The sequence below is a fragment of the Neolamprologus brichardi genome, chromosome 15 (assembly GCF_056152115.1).
Source record: "Neolamprologus brichardi isolate AB-2024 chromosome 15, ASM5615211v1, whole genome shotgun sequence".
Lineage (NCBI taxonomy): Eukaryota > Metazoa > Chordata > Actinopteri > Cichliformes > Cichlidae > Neolamprologus > Neolamprologus brichardi.
This window is the reverse complement of record NC_142118.1, coordinates 9415860-9435691: the sequence shown is the minus strand read 5'-3', so window position 1 is coordinate 9435691 and position 19832 is coordinate 9415860. Positions and strand designations below refer to the sequence as shown.

Here is a 19832-nt window from a genome sequence, read left to right as displayed (position 1 = left end):
TTGGTGATGCCTTCCGCAACAGTTCCATGGGCTCCGTAGGATACTTTTAATGATTTTACCCATTTGTAACCTGCATTTTGGAAGAGTTAAACGCTGAGGTCAGTACTAATATAACCATTGCGTGCATCCCTCCTAACACCAAACAATGTTCAAAAAATAGAAATTATATATATATATATATATATATATATATATATAAATAAATAAATTATAACTGACATCTGTTTTGATTTTTAGTTGCACATTATTATTATTACCTACTGAAGTCACTGAATGAATGCCATTTTAAAATGTTATTTAAAATATTCAAAATACTGGTTAAGTACTGCTTATATTACCCTCCAGCAGTTACTGAATGCTTTGTAGGAAAAGAAAGGAAAAAAACAAACAAACAGATTTTGTTTTCTGTGAAAATTAATCAAAAACACCAAAAACATGTTATATGCGATTGATTACCAACATCCTCAAGTATATGCACCTATTAGATCAAGTTTTCGATCAATGCAGACTTGTACAAATCCTTATCTTTTATTTACTTTGCTGCATTACCCTGTGAAAGGCCCAAGTGCCGTGGTTTTTTTTGGAAAAGTTAAAATGCAACTGGCACACTGATGGCTTTAGGATTAGTATCCTTTTAGAGAAACCTCTTTTTAATTGAAGATTTTTTAACATATGCCCATCATCTCAAATATCACACAAAAAAAAGAAAAACGTGACAAACTATACATATTCCTTTTGTTTTAAATGTGAATGTATTCCTTCGACGATTAAATTAGATGAAATATTTTTTTTAAAAGAAAAGAAAATAGCTCAGGTATTTGTCTTCATTTGATATGATGGCATTTGAACACGTCAGCTTTCTGCAGGGCTTTAAGATAATTTGGCCTTTGCCCAAAAGACAATCATCAGTTTTATAAAGTGATTTTTCCCCTTTACATTTCTGGTTAAAGTTGATGTTTAACAAATAGTAAATAAGAGGGAAATACACAAACCTCTGTTGCTCAACCTAACATAGGCACATTGCATTAACCATTTTAGGATCAATTTGAGCTTATATGCAGTTACCCCAAAAAGCCTATTTGTACAAAAGACCCTGGGGCTCGATGTCTTAAGGGATGTCAATGTTTTCTTCTTGTTTTTTTGGTTTTTTTTAAGGCACACTTGCTCACATCTGTTTTTCACAGTACCTCCACAAGAGACCAATCCAGCAAGAGACAGTTTGGAAATCCAAACGTAATTCCAAACTGGACTTGAGGTTGCCCTCAATTCTAGGAATAAACTGACAACAGACGGATGAACAGGAGAAAAAATGAGCACTCAAGTTAACTGTAGCAGCTACAGTTAACTTGATGATGGCCCAAGTACCTCCAGTGACTGGAGATACACATGATAAAAAGTGTCATCAGTGAATCACAAGTAAAAAGCACTTTTGGAGTACAAGAATGAGATTAAGAACATCCATCCATTCTCTTATGCTTATCCTTTTTTCACCAACTATAGCGTTAAATACACATTAGCCTAATATTAGTTGTTGCGTGATGATCTGATGTCCTGGTTTTACTTATATAATTGACAGTGGCAGATATTATTCTGTAAATGATGTCTTTCATAATAACAATGCTTTGCGGCTGTTGTATAATGGTTGTGTACTTTGGGTATGCTTGATGTCAGAACACTGTTGGCTTTGCCAAAGTGTGAGTCATTGCAGGTAAGGTGTGGGCTTTGTGTGGAAGCTTATCAAATATTGTGTACATCTGGCTTTCCTATGAGCCAGTACCCAGCCTCTGTAATGTGTGTAGAGTACATTTTATCTATGTTCTGTTAGATGACTATCCTTTCATAGCAAATTGTATTTGTATGATTGAAACTGGATTTTTATGGCTTATTTTAAGGAAAACTACATTTCAAATACCATTTATACAAAGAAGTTTTTTGGTGCTCAGGGTGGTAGCCACGCTTCACACACATAAATCCTAAAAGCTCCCCCAACTTGGACTAAATTCTATCAAGAGGACCACTGTCACCTGCATCTCAAGATGCTTGAAAAAAAAGAACAAGAGGGGGGGAAAAAACTACAGTAAAACACTCGCATATGGTGTCTGTAATCTCACCTCAAAGCCAGGATCCTGTTATATAAATACATAAAATTAAGAGATAATTTTTTCCCCCTCATCCACTCTGCTCTAGAATTCTTACTATCTATTACTGTTTGAATTGTCTTTAAATCACAAGTTACAACACCATACAAAAACAGAGTTTGCCACAGGTTGAATTAATGAGTCTGTTAAACTGTCGATTGGGCTACAATCCAAAACTGAAGTTAGCTGGTTGCTTCCAGCTTTTTAAAGCAGTCTTTGACCTTTTCTTCTTAGATACCAGCAGCAGAATAAATCCCACCGGGGTTTCCAAACAAGCAAGCTTATGTTTTTGCACAACTTCATTATCTAGTTATAATAAATTATATTTAACATGGAGACTAGATGTGTCAGAATTTTGTATACTTCACTTTAGACAGGTGAGCTGTCACACAGTTTGATATCTGAGCAGTCTGTTAAATTTGATTAAATACTTTCCCATAGCTACATCTTCTGTACTAACATCGCAATATAGAATTTAAGAATAAAATCTAAACTCAAAATGTTAGTTGTACATAGTACATAATGTACCAAAAATACTGAGCAGAATGAAGTGCAGAAAAGCTAAAATGTGCACATAGGGTCTCAGGAGGTTAAGTAAAAACAATTAAAACTGTTTTGTTCATTTCAAATTAACTCTGAAGTTTAGATGTCTCACCTCTAAGCATTTATCAACAAAAATGTAAAGAACTAAATTTTACAGTGACAGCTCTGATAATCAAACAAACATGGCGCCCCTTCAAAGTGACCCAATTTGATTCAATGTCAGAGCAGTTTGAGACCTGCAGTTTACATGGACTGTTAATCTTAGTTTGACAAAACAGCAAAAAAAAAGATAACACAGGTTTTGTGTGGGACTGCAGGACTGAAGTGGTCAAAACAGCCTTACACATTAGTGTTTTTTTCTGTTTGTCCTATGACAGACTGCACATTTCTGCACAATCCATATTTTTATCTTTTAATTTCATAAATAATAGACCATACTCAGAGAAATCAATGACCTGGTGGTTTAAGTACCAAACAATATTTAAATAAATAAGAACAAAAATAACTTTGAATATAAATAATATTTTGTAAAATGACATAGTCCTATATAACATTGGATTTTTTAACTTTAAATTACAACAACCGCAATAGAGATTGAAAATGTGACGTCATTCAAGGGTAAAACCGCAAAGAATTCTGGGAACTCGTGGCAAGAGGTACTAGCGCACGCAGGCTTTCAATTGAAATCAGTTACACAGCAATAAAAAGAAACACAAAAAACTGTCAAGAAGCGGTTGTATTATTAACTGCAATAGCCGGTCGCATGACAGTCACGGGAAGTTGACGGGTAAAGAGATCGTTTTTTTATCGGATTACGTCATTGAAGAGAAATTATTCGAGCCATGTTTCTGAAGTAAAAAGAGGTGACGGATGGCCTGGATTGCAGCCATTCAAAGACCAAATATAATGTCCCAGAACACTCCAGCTCACAGGTTAGTCTGCTCCAAGCATTTCCACAAAGGTCAGTCTTCTGTTGTAGTTAATATGTAATTTTTCTTAACATAATTGGTGATATAGGTTACAAGCAAGTCTGGCGCTGAACAGAAATTGCTCCTTTGTTTATTGTGCATAAATAGTGAATTGTCCTGACAGAATATTGTGTTTCAATTCTGTTATTACCATGGTACATTGACAAAAACATATACTTTTATTCACAGGATAAAACAGGTTTTTTTGTATCACTAATTGCCCAGTACAATTACAGCATACAGTATTATTGTCACTGCTACATTTCTGTAATGCGAACCAGAAATTATTTCCACTACTAATTAATTACCGTTGAGCTTAAAGGTCCTATTAATAAACGGTTAACGAATGTGTATTTATGAAGACGATTTGTGAGACTGGTAAACTTATGATACGTACGATGGTCTTTCGTTCTACATGGTGCATTTCATGGTCCTGTACCCATCTGACCTGAAGTTACTAAACTCCATGAGTGTATGCACTCACTCCAAGAACCGTATAATTATAAATATGAGCGTGGTGAAAGTTGGGCAGCACGCTAACGTATTTTGTCCACTCTGTGTGCTCGTAAGGGTATAAACCTTTCACTCCTTTGATTTTTTCCTCGTATCTTTTCTTTGACTTTTCATCAAGTCTGTCTTTGTACAGACCGGCATTGTTCTCCTTCGTTTTGTACATAACTTTTTTGGGGGGCAAAGAAAAATCAAGAAGGTATTGGAACCGAAGAATGAACGTTTTGCGGTGCTGCAAATGCTTGCATTTGATGTGGTACTTGGATTGTTTTGCCACGAGTTACCGGCATGCAATGCGCGAAAATCACGTGGTCTGTCAATCTCTATAGTGTCTGTTACTTTAATGTTTTAGAATTTCTTTTTTTCTTTATTCATTAAGTTATTTACATAAATTATCTCAGTATCAATAAAATGAAGCCATATGCAAAAAAAAAAAAAAAAATCTGTCAAGTTTATAATTATGACATATGCACACAAAGGAGAACACACCTGCATAAAAATGGTCTGCACTGGAAAATTTTCAATACGTAATCACAATACATATGAACTAATATTAACAATTTAGCAGGATAAATCTCTCATAATTCATTTCATAAAACTACTAAAAGCCATAAAAAGTACAAACAGGGTAAATAATAAAACAAAAACCACTAAACAAAAGATTTTAAAAAGTAGTTTGGAATGAAATAATCCCCCAAAGCCTGCAAACGGCTCTAACACCACAAATGTTAACTGTCTCAGTTAACAACATGGGACAGGAGCTCATCTTTATATTATAATGGAAGAAATAAAAATGAAAATAATTAAGATATTTTTATGTAATTATTAATACTGACTGTTTATAGTGTTGTTGAATGAGCCATTTCCTACTCCAAGCAGGATAGGTTTAGTTGGGAACTTTATCATGCCATTTAAAATATATTTAACTAAAGTCAGTCTTTTTACCCAAGACTGCCTGTGCTACTTCAGAAAAACCAGCATGAGTGAATACACTTGCAGTCCAGACCCAAATCCAGACCTATTACTAAACTGATGGACTGTTTCTATTTTACTCTGTGTAGCTTTTCTTGTATTTAAGTTAAGGCTATTTTAAGATGCACATCCTTTTCCTTTGTCTTTATAGCAGTCAGTTTATGTGCACAGAAAAAACATCTTACTAATTCATCCCAGGTGATGCTACTTAGCTAAGCAAACTGTTTATTCAGAGTGTGTGTGAAAACAGAAAACTCTGCAAGGAGACGAGATGCATAAGTCTGGAGAAGTAAGTCAGAGTACTAGACTGAGAAAAAAGGGGTTGAAGCTGAGAAGCGAAATGTAGTCAAGGAAAAATTAAGAAAACAGGAAATGCAACTATAATTTTTTCAAAAGCTCTATTTTTTACATTTATGACTGTAAACCTTATTTTACTTGAAATGAGCAAAGAACATTTTACTATTATTATTATTATTATTACTATTTTATTACTAAAACTCCCTCCAGTTCATAGTGAAAATTAATATGATGTTTAATATAATAAACATATATAAACATTGTTGATTTGTGCTTTATGTTATATTTAAAGAGATTTTCTCAAGTGGACCTCCTTAAATTTTAATTAAATTCCTCTGCACTATATGGACAAAAGAATTAGACCAAAACTTACTGAATAATACTATGGCTTGTTTTTCTTTCTCTCTCAGTGAGGGAAAACTTAATGCTGTATCTTACCAAGCTATTTTGGACAATTCTCTGCTTCCATCTTTGTGGGAATAGTTAGGAGGAATGCCCTTTTCTGTTTCACCATGAGCATGCCCAGGAATGCTCTCGTGAAACATCAGTGCTCAACCTCACAAATGCTCTTCCAGAAAAGTGGAAGCTGTTACAGATCCAAAGGGAAGACAAATTTTGCATGGAATGCCATAAAATCAGCAGCAGGTCTAGTATATATAGGTGGCCCAATATTTTTGTCAATATAGTTTAGATTAGAGAAAACTTGATTAATCCCTCAGGTGGGTTCCTCCAGGAAATTCAGTTATTTATTTATTTAAGATTAAATAAAACTTTATTAACCATCAAATATAGTGTATGTTTTAAGAACGTGTTGCTCCCGGGATGTTTTGCGAATATTAGAAAAAAACAGAAACAAAACATAATAGTTTTAATTTAATAAATTGAGAGTTTAACTTGAAACTGGTTTACTGAATTTTTATTCATGAGTTCATAAACGTTTTCCCAGCAGTCCAATGTGGGAACAAGCCACTGAATTTGATACTGTATGAAACACGTTTGGAAACTTTTAGACGTTGGTATTTTATGTGGTACAGCTTTAAAGGCTTCATCAAACAGTGAAGAGAAAGTTTCATTTTACCATTCTAGATAGAAAAAAAAAAAGTCCATTACTCAAATTTGCCCAGGTTAGAAAATCTTTACAGCTGTGTTACCTCCTTTTAAAATATAACTCAACTGCACTGCATTTCAAGGCACTGTTGACCTCGGGTGCAAAATTTGGCAGAAAAATTGATGTCAATTCTTTCTCAAAAAATTTTCAACTTTGTAGTAACGGCATACAAAATAAAAGCGGGTGGTAAGGAGTAAATACATTTTGCACAATGAGAAATATTTTATAGGGTTGTGTTACGTGTGATTTGTCTAGATAAAGTGTGCCTTAAAAATAAAAGGAAACCAAAACTGAGCAACTGGTTTTGGTTTCACCAGAATCATGACACTGAAGTGAGACAGTTTCTCATGAGGTAGCAACCATTTAAAGCCATTTTTTAATCCCTGACATTAAGGTGAGCATGAAAATTATTTTGAACTAAGTCAGTCATGGACACCTGAGCAAATGCTAGAAAAAATAAAAATAAAACCATAACACTAAAGGGGTACTGTCCTCCTTTAGTTAATGGACTGCTCCAGCTATACATATCATATATGTTTCAGTCTTGGTACTATTTTCCCTGCTCTTCTTTGAGCTTCACTGTAAATTTTCTAATTGCTACATAAACACAAAAGAGCACGGGCCTAATTATTTTGAATGAACCTGACAGTTTCCACGAATTTCACCTGTTTTGCTTTTCATTTGAGACATAAAACTCACCTTGCTGAAACAAGAAGTGGCGAGATAACACTAATGACTTGTGTAAAAATTACTGGATAAGCCTTGTATGGAAGATGGGAAAAAAAATAGTGGATATGAATCTAAGAACCACGCATTTATTGAGTGAAGCTTTTCATGTCCTACCAGATCACTCTCTTCTTCTTCTTCTCTCTTGGGTTCCTTGGGCTCGTCATCAGGATTGAAATCTTCCATTTCAACCTAAAAAAAATACAACAAGCACATGTTGGTTTATCTTAATTAGCAACAAAGTAGAAGTGTAATTTTCTGATTTTTGTCAAGACTGAAAAATTTCACCTCCTCTATAGCAGCATCCTGCAGCAGGGACCGGACATCCAAGCGCACCATGTGACGTGGTGAAGGCTCCCAGTTATTAGACATCTGTATACAGAATGTATCATTGAGAAGTGTACGCTGCATCTATACGTTTAGTAAACGTTACCCTTTTTGCAGTCCAAACAAATATCTCTGTATTTGAGATCAGCTAAGTGATCTTATAGACCTTCATTATATCCTTAAGCGTGCGCCCATGGACATTCCGCTTTGCACAAGTCTGAGTGTCTGCAGTGATTTCAGCCAAATACACCTTGAAATGAGAGAAACAAATCCTTTTTTAGCACAGGGCAGACAGGAGTGTTTTTCTGGCTCTCTCATTAATATAACTCACCTCAAAGCCTTTAGTTTTAGCTGCACTCCAGAACTGATCAAAATGTTTAACCCTGTCATTAATAGTGTCTAAAATAATGAAGGGAAAAAAGCCATCATCCAAGGTTTTCTTAAACGTTTTAAGCATGCTGCTCCGGTAAGTATCCTCCATCTCCGGCTCATACTCGTACTCCATAGCCTGCAAGACAGGTTTTTCTGCATTACATCGTGCATGTGTTTTGCTTTAGTGCATGTTCTTTGCAATTCATCTGTCAGACTTACCTTTTTTTTGACCCTCTTCCCAGTGTCTGGGTCCTTCTCAACTTTCTCAACCTCTGTCATGAAATAATCATCTAAAACAAGAACTCGGGGAGGTGCACCGCCACATTCAACCTCTTTGTCCTTAACATTGTCCACAAGACAGAAAAGAGTATTTAAGATTTTGTGTCGTTACAAAAGAGCATTTATTATGTTGAAACCTAATGACACATAAAGACAGTCTATAAGTAAGGGTTCTACTGTTTGTGCACTTATTATAAAAGTTCATTTAGCTTACAATCAAATTACACAACCCTATAATTTGCTAGAAGGACTCGACTCACCCGTATGAGCTTTGCAACATGGGTTTTTCCGCTTCCTGGAAGCCCCCTCATGATTATGACAATCTGTTAAAATAGAGAACTTCAATGAGTGCTGCTCATTTAAAGAGTGGGGTATTGATGCATGAATTAAGATCGCAGTGGTAGTTGGTACCCTTTCAGGGCGAGACAATCTGCCAGGTAGTTTAAGGATATCGTCGATATTCTTGATTTCTGGCTTCTTCTCAACACGTGGGGGAGGTTGCGGAGGTGGGACTGGTGGTGCAGTGGGGGGCCCTCTGTCATCTGGATAACTTCTTCTGTCCACTATAGGATAAAAAAAAAATCTTAAGCTTAGATTTTCTTATTTGATATTTACTTTACCAATTTACCCTGAGTTACCTCATGTTCAACTTACTGTAAGGTGATGGGCTATGGCTGTAACGTTCAGGCCCAGTACGCTCAAGTATAGCACGCTCATATGGAGGTCTATCATAACCTGGCCTCCCATAATGTTCATCTGGATCACGGCTGCCACTTCGGTCCCTATCTCGAACATCCCGGTCCCTCTCCCTGTATCCGGAACGTAGAGAAGACGCCAGTGGAGATCTACAGACAATGGGGGCATAATAAGTTTCATTTCATCAACAGAACTTCATATTTCAGACTAGCACAAAGGCACAGTGAAGACTTATCACAGTGTATGACACAATGTGATATAGTACCTTTCATCATTCATGGCCTGAGTGCTTGAATCAAAAATACAGACAAATAAAAAACAATATTATATATATAAAGAAGCAGCACACTACTCCATAGTTAGGAAAAAATGCTGTCAGTAACGGTAAAGACGCTTCTTACCTGTCATCTCTTTCTCTCAGGGGGTAGCGCTCCCTGTCAAATCTTTCTCTTTCATATTCTGGCTTCTCTCTGTATAATTCCCTCTCTCTGCTGTACTCCCGGCGGTCCATGTAAGGGTCTGATCGTCTTTCGTAATATGGGTCTCTGCCGTAAGGATCTCTGAGTGGTTCTAGGAGAATCAAGTAGTTAATAACCATGTATTAGAAAAAATAAAATAATTTATATATATATATATATATATATATATATATATATATATATATATATATATATATATATATATATATATATATATATATATATATATATATGCAGGATTTTAGTTAACTTCTCTATTCAATCTATTGACTGTTTTTTTTTTTTGAGGGAAAGCCTGATTTTTAGGACATGCAAGCCTGACATTAGCTGGCATAATGTTTGCTTGAAATCAGCTTTTGTTGTTTAGCATCCACCAAAGCTTATGCCTATGGTGGAAGTGAGAAATAAATCATCATTTTGTATGTTTTTCTCAGAATTGTTTTGCTGCTGAATTTTTTTGTGTTTCAGTCACACAGGATTAGTGGATCCTGATTGGTGACCCATCCTTCCAGCAATTGATCCCATGTTGGGACAACAGGAAAATTAGACTATTGAGTAAATTGCCCAACCTCACATTATACAACTGAAACCTACCCTTTTCATAGCCCCGGTCCGATGGCACTGGGTCAGGCCTCAACACAATCCTCTCACCATAAGAGATCCGCTCAACTGTGGTTCCAGGCTCTAAAATATCAAGTGCACATCAGTATAAATCCAAAACATCATTTGGAAACAAACAAAAAAAAGTACTACACGCTGCTCATACCATGACCATGACCATAATCAACCGTCTTTGGAATAACCGGCACTGCAGGTGCAGGGAATGACGGCTGATAATGTGTGGCAGTAGATTTTATATCGAGAGGCACAGATTCAGCTGCAGTTGTTTGAGTTGTTGCAGTCATACCCTGGGAACATATGTGATATTAGAATGATCTAACAGTAAAACTAAAAGAAAATGGAGGAAAAAAATTCTATGTATTGTATTGTATTTTATGAGAAAAGAGAAAACAAGGAAAAAATATCTAAATAGATGAAAACAAAACAGATGGGATTTGAATCAACATAATCAATTATCTTGGTCTTTTTACATCAATGTAGTCACACCAAGCAGACTAAAATAATAAAATTGATTTTTATTTACCTTCAGAACATTCCTGACTTCTGGTGGAATCTCTAATCCAAGAAGACCAGCAGGCAGATCTGGCAGAACATCAGTTTGTGCAGGCTTTGATTCACTACCAGAGGTTTTACCCTCCTGCAATTCCCTGTGGACCCGAAAGGAATTGTTAAGTTAAAACAGATGATTTAACCATAAATTAAAACAGAAATGAATGTGTGAAATTATGGAGTTTCAACAAAAAAACCAAAGAAAATTTTTTTTTTTCAATCTAAGAAAATAAAATAATTGTAAATCACATGGATAGATGCTAGTTTTTGTTTGCCTAATCAATGGTAAATGTTTAGAAATTACCTTATTAGTTTAAGCTCTTGAGCAGCTTTCAAGATGATCTCATGTTGGCGTTGGGAAAGGGCAAGTACATTTGCTCCACTGGCTGCTTCAACTGAACTCTCAGGTAGGTTTGTGACAGGTGCAGCTGCAGGTGGAGGTATATGTAAAGGAATTTCTTCTCTTTGTTCCTCATAGCGAGGTCTACGATCTTCATAGTCTATTGGATACCCTCTCTCTGGCAGTGGAGGACGTCTGGAAGGCCTATCCCAGTCTGAAGGAGGTGGGTAAGATGGTTCATCCTTCCGGTAAGGTGGCTCGTCCCTGTATTCACGAATTCTGAGTTCTCCTCTCCCCCGCTCAAGTTCATCATATTGATATGGGTGACCTCTTTCTCTTTCCTCTTGCCAGTGGGGTTCTCTGAATGGCTCTGATGGTGCCTTGCGGGGGGGATAGTCCCTCTCTGAGAGTGCATGCTCTCTGTCCCACTCAGACTCATGATACCTGGCATCACGACGACAGTCATCAGGACGATAGTCTGGTGGTGGCCGACAGCGATACCCATCTTCCCCATGATCATAATCTACAGCATAACCCTCTTTATAACCTTCTTCATAATCCTCATGTGTTGGACCTGGCGGCCACATGCCTCTTCCTATTCCCCGACCCATAGGTCTCCTCCTCAGTCCATCCCTATCTAGTATCTCATGTGGAGGTGGTGGAGGACCTCTGCCAGGTGGTGGCTGCCAATCTAATTCTCCCTCCGTTTCCTCATCGTACATTGGCTCCTCCAAATGATCTATCATTTCATGAGGTGGTGGTGGCACACGACGCCTGCCTCGTCCTACGTCAGGATGCATCGCATGGCTAGCGGGTTCATGTCCATGGTACATGGGATGCATTGATGGATCCATATTGGAATCATCAGATTCCATTCCGTGGCCTAATGGCTCGTGATCTATTGGCCCATGTGGTGGGAAATGGGGGCGGCCTCGTCCTTGAAGCATGAAACCAGGGTGACCACGTGGGGGACGACCCCGACCAGGAGGAAATGGAGGTCTCATGCCTCTCATTGGTGGTCTCCTTTCAATCCAGTAAGGGTCTTCATCCTCTAAGTACTCATTTGATTCAGCTTCTTCCCAGTGTCTGTCCACTGGTTCTTCCCTTCCCATAGGTGGTCCTCCTCTTCCCATGGGTAATCCTCTTCCCATAGGTGGACCTCCTCTGGCCATAGGTGGACCTCCTCTGGCCATGGGTGGTCCACCTCTACCCATTGGTGGTCCACCTCTACCCATTGGTGGTCCACCTCTGCCCATTGGTGGCCCTCCCCTAACCATTGGTGGTCCTCCCCTACCCATTGGTGGTCCTCCTCGACCCATAGGAGGACCTCCCCGACCCATAGGGGGTCCACCTCTTCCCATGGGAGGACCACCTCTTCCCATAGGAGGACCACCTCTAGGCATTGGGGGCCTTCCTCTCATCATTGGAGGCCCACCTCTCCCCATGTGGGGTCCCCCTATTGGCTCTTGATAATACTCTTCCTCTGTGAAGTGATGTTCTTCTGGCATCCACATTTCTTCTGGGGGCATTTCTGATTCCTCACCACCAAACTGTTCATGTGAAGGATCTTGCCAATAGTAGTTTTCTTGTTCTTCTTGCATACCCACATTTTCTTCAGGGGGCATGTAATCATAAGGCATTTCTCCCATCTCTTCCCCAATTGGTACAGTGTTTTGTCCCTTAAACTCTCCACTGCTCCTCTGCCCACGTCCTCGTCCGCGCACCTGGCTAGGCACTGGGGGCTGGCCTCGTCCCCGACCAGGGGGAGGTTTTGGAGGATCTAGTTTTGACTGCTTTTGTGGCTCTGGTTGGATTCCTGAGGACTTTGGAATCTGTGGTGGTTTGCTGTTTCCCAGTGGTCCATCTGGTTTGTGCGAATTTTGTGTTGTAGTGTTTGATGTAACAGCAGAACTAGTATTTACAGAGGGCTTACTGTTAACAGGTTCAGATTTTTCACCTTTGTCCAAAGTAACACTGCTATTTGAATCCTCAGGTTTTGTATCTGTTTGTAATGTCTGAGGAATTGGTTCACTTTGGACAAAAAAACCCTCAGTTGAAAGTAGGTTGTCATCTGTCATATCTTCAGAAGCGCTCTTATCAACCAATTTCAATTTATCTTTTTCATTTTCAGATAGCGGCTTATCAGACGATTTTTCTGGAGTCTTAGAATCTGGAGTTGGAGGTTGCGGAGTGACTGGTTCCACCTTAGGCAGCATTCCTTGCTGCTGTTTTTCTTGAAGCTTTGGTGGACATTCAAGACGAGGTGAAGGGCCAGTGAGCCTTGTGGAATCAAACCTAGGTGGCTGCCCAAATCGAGGTTGATCAAATCTGGGCGGTCCATCAAACCGTTGCCGTTGTTGATCGAATCTAGGTGGACCATCAAAACGGTGCCTTGGTTGGTCAAATCGAGGGGGACCATCAAAACGGTTAGGTGGTTGGTCAAACCTTGGAGGACCATCAAAGCGTTGTTGTGGGTGGTCAAATCTTGGAGGCCCATCAAATCGCTGTTGCGGTTGGTCAAACCTTGGGGGTCCATCAAATCGCTGATGTGGCTGGTCAAACCTTGGAGGTCCATCAAATTGCTGCTGTGGTTGTTCAAATCTGGGGTTGTTTACCCTGGGAAATAAAACAAAATAACAAAACAAAAACAAAAATTTTAATAAAAACAAAACAAAACACCCCATTTATAGAAAACAATAATTACAATTAAATATGAAGCAATTTTATATAAAGATGTGCTTTTAAAAGATAAATATAACCAAATGTATAACTGAGCAAAACATAGTAACACATAGTAATAAAAGACAATTACAACTTACCGTGGACCCCTGACATTGTTGAAACTTGGTGGCTGGACAACTGGGGGAACTGGGGGTTGGACTCCTATGCCACTAGGGGCACTTCCTCGAACTGAGGGCACAGCAGGTGATTCTGAATGTGTTACAAAACCAGTAGGCTGTGGACCTTGAAGTCTTGGACCAACAGTAACAGGGGTCTGCTGTATACCTGGGTTTACTGACTGCTGCAAAGGCGTGTCTTGTACAGGGTACTGGCCATACTGTCCCATCATTCCACTATTATATTGGCTTGACGCAAACGGTACCATGGCAGTGAGAGTAGCCACTCTTTCTTGAAGGTGGGCATTTGTTGCATTCATCTGTTCCTTCCACTGTTTCCACTGATGCCCATAATCCTGTAGTTGGTCTTTATGAGGATAGCTCTGGAATTGCTCATACCACAGGGTGAAGGAGTGATTCCAGTCTTGGAATAGAGGTGTGAACTGTTGCTGTTGCATTTCGTAGTGCCTCAGCTGCAATTCTGCAGACATTGACTGCAAAAGAGAATTTTGGTGATTATTTATTGCTTAATTTTACATGCAGATAGGATAAGTATTTAGAAAAACACATTTGGGTTTGTACCCAAATTGAATGAAGGGTTTAGGGCTTTGCTTTTTAATAGGAAATACATTCTTTTTAGAAACCAACGTAACTGGGTTAATGATTCAAAAGATATTTTATGGACAGAATTGAGCTATTCTTTAATTCTAAACTAATTAAGAAGGTAAAAGGTTGGTGTGAAAGCACAACACAATATCTAACAAACTACTAATGAAAACAGATCATCCTTAGGCTGCAAATATAAAACAAATCCCATGTGATATGCAGAAAGCATTAGTAGCAAGTTTTTACGCTGCTCTGCAAGTCAACAAGGCCTGGAGATTCACTACAGACAACAGAAGTGGATGATAACACATGAGCTTTTCCGTGGTGAAGACAAAAAGCAAACTATCCCCAAAAAACAGCCAAGTGTAGCACAAACTGCAACAGGTAAACATATAATTTTACAAGTCACCAAGAGAAGACTTTATAACAGTAAATACAGAAGGTTTAACACCAGGCGCAAACTATTCATCAGCCTTAAAATGGAGAATGGCTGAACCTACCAAAAAACAAAAAGCCAGACAGAATACAGAATAATCAGCAGAAAGCACAAAGAAAGCTGGGACCAGCTCATGATTCAAAGCATAACACCACCTATCAAACACAGTCGAAGCAATATGATACATGGGCATGCTTCACTATATGTTTAGGGATGATGTGAATCCCATTGACTTCAGACATGTATAAGGATATGCTGTGCGCTCATATTAAGCCAACTGTAACAAAGCTGTTGCACCCCAAGAGTTTTCCCACAATACCATCTTCTAGAGTTTAAAGAGAATGGTCCAAAAGTGCATAGGAGGAATCATGGAAGCTGTGTCACTGCTTAAATATTTCCATGCAACTGTACATACAGTAATAACAAAGTAATTACAACTGTACATACAGTTATAACAACGTAATTACAACTGTACATAAGTTATAACAAAGTAATTACTCAGACATTACACATGAAACTGAAAACCTATTGGCCATCAAGATGCCATTGGCCATTTACCTACCTGTAGGTTTGCAGGCTGTTGAATGAGGCGTTGGTATTGCTCCAGAATCTGCTGAAGCTTCTCATGTTGTTGCATGAGAGCCTGATATTGTAAACCGGCTCTCTGCTGTTGAACCTGTTGCCAGTGTGCTGCTGCAGCCTGTAACTGCTGAAGGCGAGCAGCTTCCTCTGGGTCTTTTGGTACTTCAGGCTTTAAACAGAAACAAGAAAAAAATTATAGCAAGGTATATAACTGTAAATCACAAATAATTTTTCTTAAAAAAAAGTGTATGCAGTTTGTAATGAAGGGAAGGAAATTACTTTACAATGAATCCAAGACACTACTGAGAACAAAAAGCATTTTAGGTAAGAGTGCCTTAAAATACTGCTCATATTGCTTAAATATTGGACATGGGATGAGTACTATAACTGGGAAAGAGCCATTACAAACACTATTACAATTACAATGGGAAGGATGAATGAAAGTTGTTGATTCCTGCACACTTAAGCCACTTATTTCATATTATGGCAGTTAACACAAACAATGGGATAAAATACACTGACCCGCTACTTCATTAGGTATACCTGTTTATCTGGTTGTTAACGCAAATTTCTAATTAGCAACTAAATGGCAGCAAATATGTATTTCAGTATGAGGTCATGGTCCAGATGACCTGCTGAAGTTTGAACTGAGCATCAGAGTGGGGACGAAAGGTGATTTAAGTGACTCAAAATCATGCATTTTCAATCATTTTCTTTTTTCTAGGGTTTGCAGTGAATGGTCCAAAAGAGAAATTATCTAGTAAGGGATAATTTTCTTCAAGGTGCCTTGTTGATGCCAGAGGACAAAGGATAATGGTCTGATTGCTTCAAGCCAATAAGAAGGGAACAGTAACTTAAATAACTACTTGTTCTTCCAAGATATGCAGATGAGCATCTCTGAAGGCACAACACTTTTAGGCAGATACACTATAGAAGCAGAAGACATGACAACAAGTTCACTGTACTCAAATGACCTCGCCGCTCACCAAATCTCAATCCAATAAAGAACCTTTAGGATGTGGTAGAATGGGAAATTCCCAACAATGATGTACAGCCACCAAATCTGCAGCATCTGTATGATCCCATCATGTCTATATGAACCAATATCTTAAAGGAATGTTTCCAGGAATTTGTTCAATCTATCCCATGATAAATTAAGGTCGTTCTGAAGGAAAAAGTGGGTCCAAACCAGTACTAAAAACGTGTACCTAATGAAGTATCCAGTGAGTTTATCGAGGAACACTACAATAATGGCAGAATGGGTAGTGTGACTTACTGTGTCTGTAAATGTAGGTGGTTTTCCTACATTTTCACTCTGTAAATTTATGTAAACAATATAAACAGTGTTTAGATTCAGGAACAAACTAATTTCTCTTAATACTGGTTGTGGTGTGTTCTTAAAGGCTATTGAATAAAACACTGGTAATGTTAACACTATGCAACTTGCTTAAATTCCCAGGCAAACGGACAAACATTTTATCTGTGACTGCTTCTTGAATAGTTGCTGGTAGAGGTAAAGCCTTCATTAATAATGTGCAAAATAAATAAATAAATAAATAAATAAAATAATAATGATCTCAGATTTCCACAGAATTCGGTGCAGTAATTGTCCATTACAGCATTCAAATGCATTATTATTTTATTATTATTCATATATTTAGTTTGACAAACCTATAATATAAACTTTGAGCACACACCAACCTTTAATTCACAAAGATAAAGCCATGCTGTTAAAATTTATTTTATGACTTATGCAATATTTTAATAGTACGTCGTATCGCAAATTATTTAAAAAAAAATTATCAAATTAGGAAACTTTTTATGTGTTACTCCTTATATATTATCCACAATGCAAGTCACATTTGTAACTGGAAGCCTTGACATGCTAGCCTCAAGCAGAAATCCAGATAATCCTACAGAGATGTGTGGGTTAAGCTCACTTTTAGAGTTTAGCTCTATTGAAAACTGATATCACTTACAAATTCCAACAGATTTTGCACTGCTTTCATTGTAGCAAACTAATACTAACTAATAAGATATTAATGTGCAAATTGATGGCGTTCACTGTTTATGCATCCAATGGTGTAGGAATTCTTACCCTTACTTCCTCAGGTAGTGGTGGCGGTGTTGGAGGTTCCTCTTTAGGCGGCGGCGGTGGTGGTGTGCTTTTTGGTGGTTCTAATGGAGGGGGCGGAGGAGCTGTTTTGCCTGGGGGTGGTGGCAGGGAAAAAGAGCCATCTCCATCTTTCTGATTCTGTTTGGCTCTCTCTTGCTTCAGTTTCTGCAGATTCTGAAGATGCTGTTTGTACCAGAGCTGCTGCTGCTCCTTGCAGAAACAATTACAAGAAGATCTGTTCAGCCATTTTCACACAATAATCTTGGACAATTACAGGAGAATTAGGTCTGAACAGTTTTCCTTTTTTCCCAGTAAATTACTTGCTTCTAATATCTTCACAGTGCTGGAAATACTCTGTGTGTTTTCTGTCAGGAAACTACCTAGGGGTATACAAGAATATCATCTGCATTACTCTCCTATCAAACATCACAAAGTCTATTTTTTAAGTATCTTACAGGTTAAGGATCTAATAGTCACCAATCTGTCTGTATTCTCACATGCACCTCTATTTGATAAAGATGGTGTACAAAAACACTTCAGAAGAACAACTAAGGAAACTGGTGTATGTGCTTGGGTGAAGAGTCTATGAAGAGGCTATTAACTTTCCCTCTACCTGGTATGCTTTGTGAACCATTTTGTATAATTTTTTTGTCCATAAGCCCTAAAATATATGCCAGATGTACCTTTTCGTACACGTTAGGCTACAGAAAAACAAACTTTTATCTGTGGCCACAATCCATGACTTGCCTATTCAAAGTGAAAGTGTTTATCCTCTGGTGCTTACATTGTTTGTATTTGTTCAATGCCGATTCATACTTAGATACAAAAACAAAGGAGTAGGATTTTTTTTATGTTGTGCCTTCTTAAGTTAAGAAGGCTAGGAAGTTAAGAATATGTCACACTTCTCTTAAATTTATACTTCAGATTAAAAAGCTCAGGATATTTACTTGGTGGTATTATTAAGAATCAGGTGGCTTAACAGTAAAATATCAAATTAGGGTCCAAGCTTCCCTAGCTGAAAATTACATTTTAAAAATAATAATATATTGTAATCTTCACTAACTTGGGTTGAATGGTGTTTTCCTGTTAAATAGTGCAATGTACCTTCATACGCCTTTGTTATTTACTAATTTCATGTATATTATTAGCAATTCAACACTAAAAGCCATTACCTGCAACGGTAAGGATTTCTCGTCTTCTGCCGTGGGGGCCTCCTTGGGTTTGGGAGGACTGCTGTTCTCTGGTGGCTTTGATGGCTGCGGCTCTGGAGGGGGAGGCACAGGCTGGGTATCGGTGGGATGCGGTTGCGGAGGAAGTGGAGGAGGCTGCTGGTGACCCTGGTTGGGAGCAGGGGGTACTCTCGTCGCTGAAGTCTCTTCTGGTTTAAAGTAGGACTGAGCGCCAGCGCCGCTGTCTACATGTGCAGGTCCTTCTGGACGCCACGACGACCCCATGTACCCACCAGCGTGTGCAACGCCGTATGCAGGAGCAGCAGTATTGGCATTGTTGCCGTGTTGTAATACAGACTGGAGCTGTTTCTGGTGGAGCATCTGCAGCTGCTGCATCTGCTGGAGGTGCTGCTCCTGCAAGCTGGAAAACAACGAGCCGCTGGAGGAGGCCTCGAAACCGCTGAATCCGGGAGCCTGGCCAGTGTGGCTGCCAGCCAGTGGCTTACGGGGCCCAGCACCTCCATAGTTTTGGGACTGAGGTGCACCGTAATTCCCCCAGGTGGGATACATCGTTGAAAACAAAGCAGCACACGGCCTTTGTGGAGGCACATACAGCCTAGCTCAGAGCGGCTTCCAAAGCTAACAGCTAACGTCGACCTACGTTTTTTAAACAAAACGACGGCTACATTCTAATTTCCCCACTGAGCACCAACACATTAAATAAAGATATCAACACAGATTAAATAACAGCTATCCGTTGTAGGATATGATGTAACGCTGTGAAACTATATTAGAAAAATGTTCATACGGTTTTGCAGTTGAGCGACCGACATTAGACGGCACACATACTGCTGATGACGGAAACACATCACACATTAGATGATGACATCCGGTCAAGCGCTGAACGTTTAATCGTGATATATTTTTTAAGTTATCTGCAGTATATACATTTTTAACTTAACAATACATTACATTTTTTGTCTTTTGTTTGATCTGTAAAATAGTTTTATTTTTTGTTTTTTATTGTTGTTAGCGTCTGCTTCTTTTTTCTGATCATTATTATTGTTGTTGTTGTTGTTGTTGTTGTTATGATCTATGATAATGATTATATATTATCTGTATCAGTGTTGCCCATCAGTAATCAAAAGGTCTTTAGTCAAA

The 19832-nt window shown here is 38.4% G+C and overlaps 1 protein-coding gene across 4 annotated transcripts in view; it reads right to left on the bottom strand.

Annotated features, from left to right (window-relative positions):
* ylpm1 (YLP motif containing 1) overlaps positions 1-19552 on the bottom strand; it is a 31281-nt gene extending 11729 nt beyond the window's left edge. For 2 of the 4 annotated variants that reach the window (XM_035910510.2, XM_006797137.3), the window contains exons 1-19: positions 18675-19552; positions 17485-17712; positions 16663-16701; positions 15367-15555; positions 13745-14256; positions 10890-13541; positions 10560-10683; positions 10182-10323; positions 10010-10099; positions 9338-9506; positions 9202-9225; positions 8895-9085; positions 8652-8803; positions 8501-8563; positions 8181-8300; positions 7921-8097; positions 7756-7839; positions 7551-7634; positions 7380-7454 (exon numbers count right to left, since the gene is read on the bottom strand). In XM_035910510.2, coding sequence (XP_035766403.2) covers positions 7380-7454; positions 7551-7634; positions 7756-7839; positions 7921-8097; positions 8181-8300; positions 8501-8563; positions 8652-8803; positions 8895-9085; positions 9202-9225; positions 9338-9506; positions 10010-10099; positions 10182-10323; positions 10560-10683; positions 10890-13541; positions 13745-14256; positions 15367-15555; positions 16663-16701; positions 17485-17712; positions 18675-19241 — 5682 coding nt within the window. In that variant the 5' untranslated portion in view covers positions 19242-19552. The remainder of the gene's footprint in view (positions 1-7379; positions 7455-7550; positions 7635-7755; positions 7840-7920; positions 8098-8180; positions 8301-8500; positions 8564-8651; positions 8804-8894; positions 9086-9201; positions 9226-9337; positions 9507-10009; positions 10100-10181; positions 10324-10559; positions 10684-10889; positions 13542-13744; positions 14257-15366; positions 15556-16662; positions 16702-17484; positions 17713-18674) is intronic. The other 2 variants (XM_006797140.3, XM_006797139.3) reach the window with 2 other exon arrangements.
* Between the last annotated feature and the right edge of the window lie 280 nt (positions 19553-19832).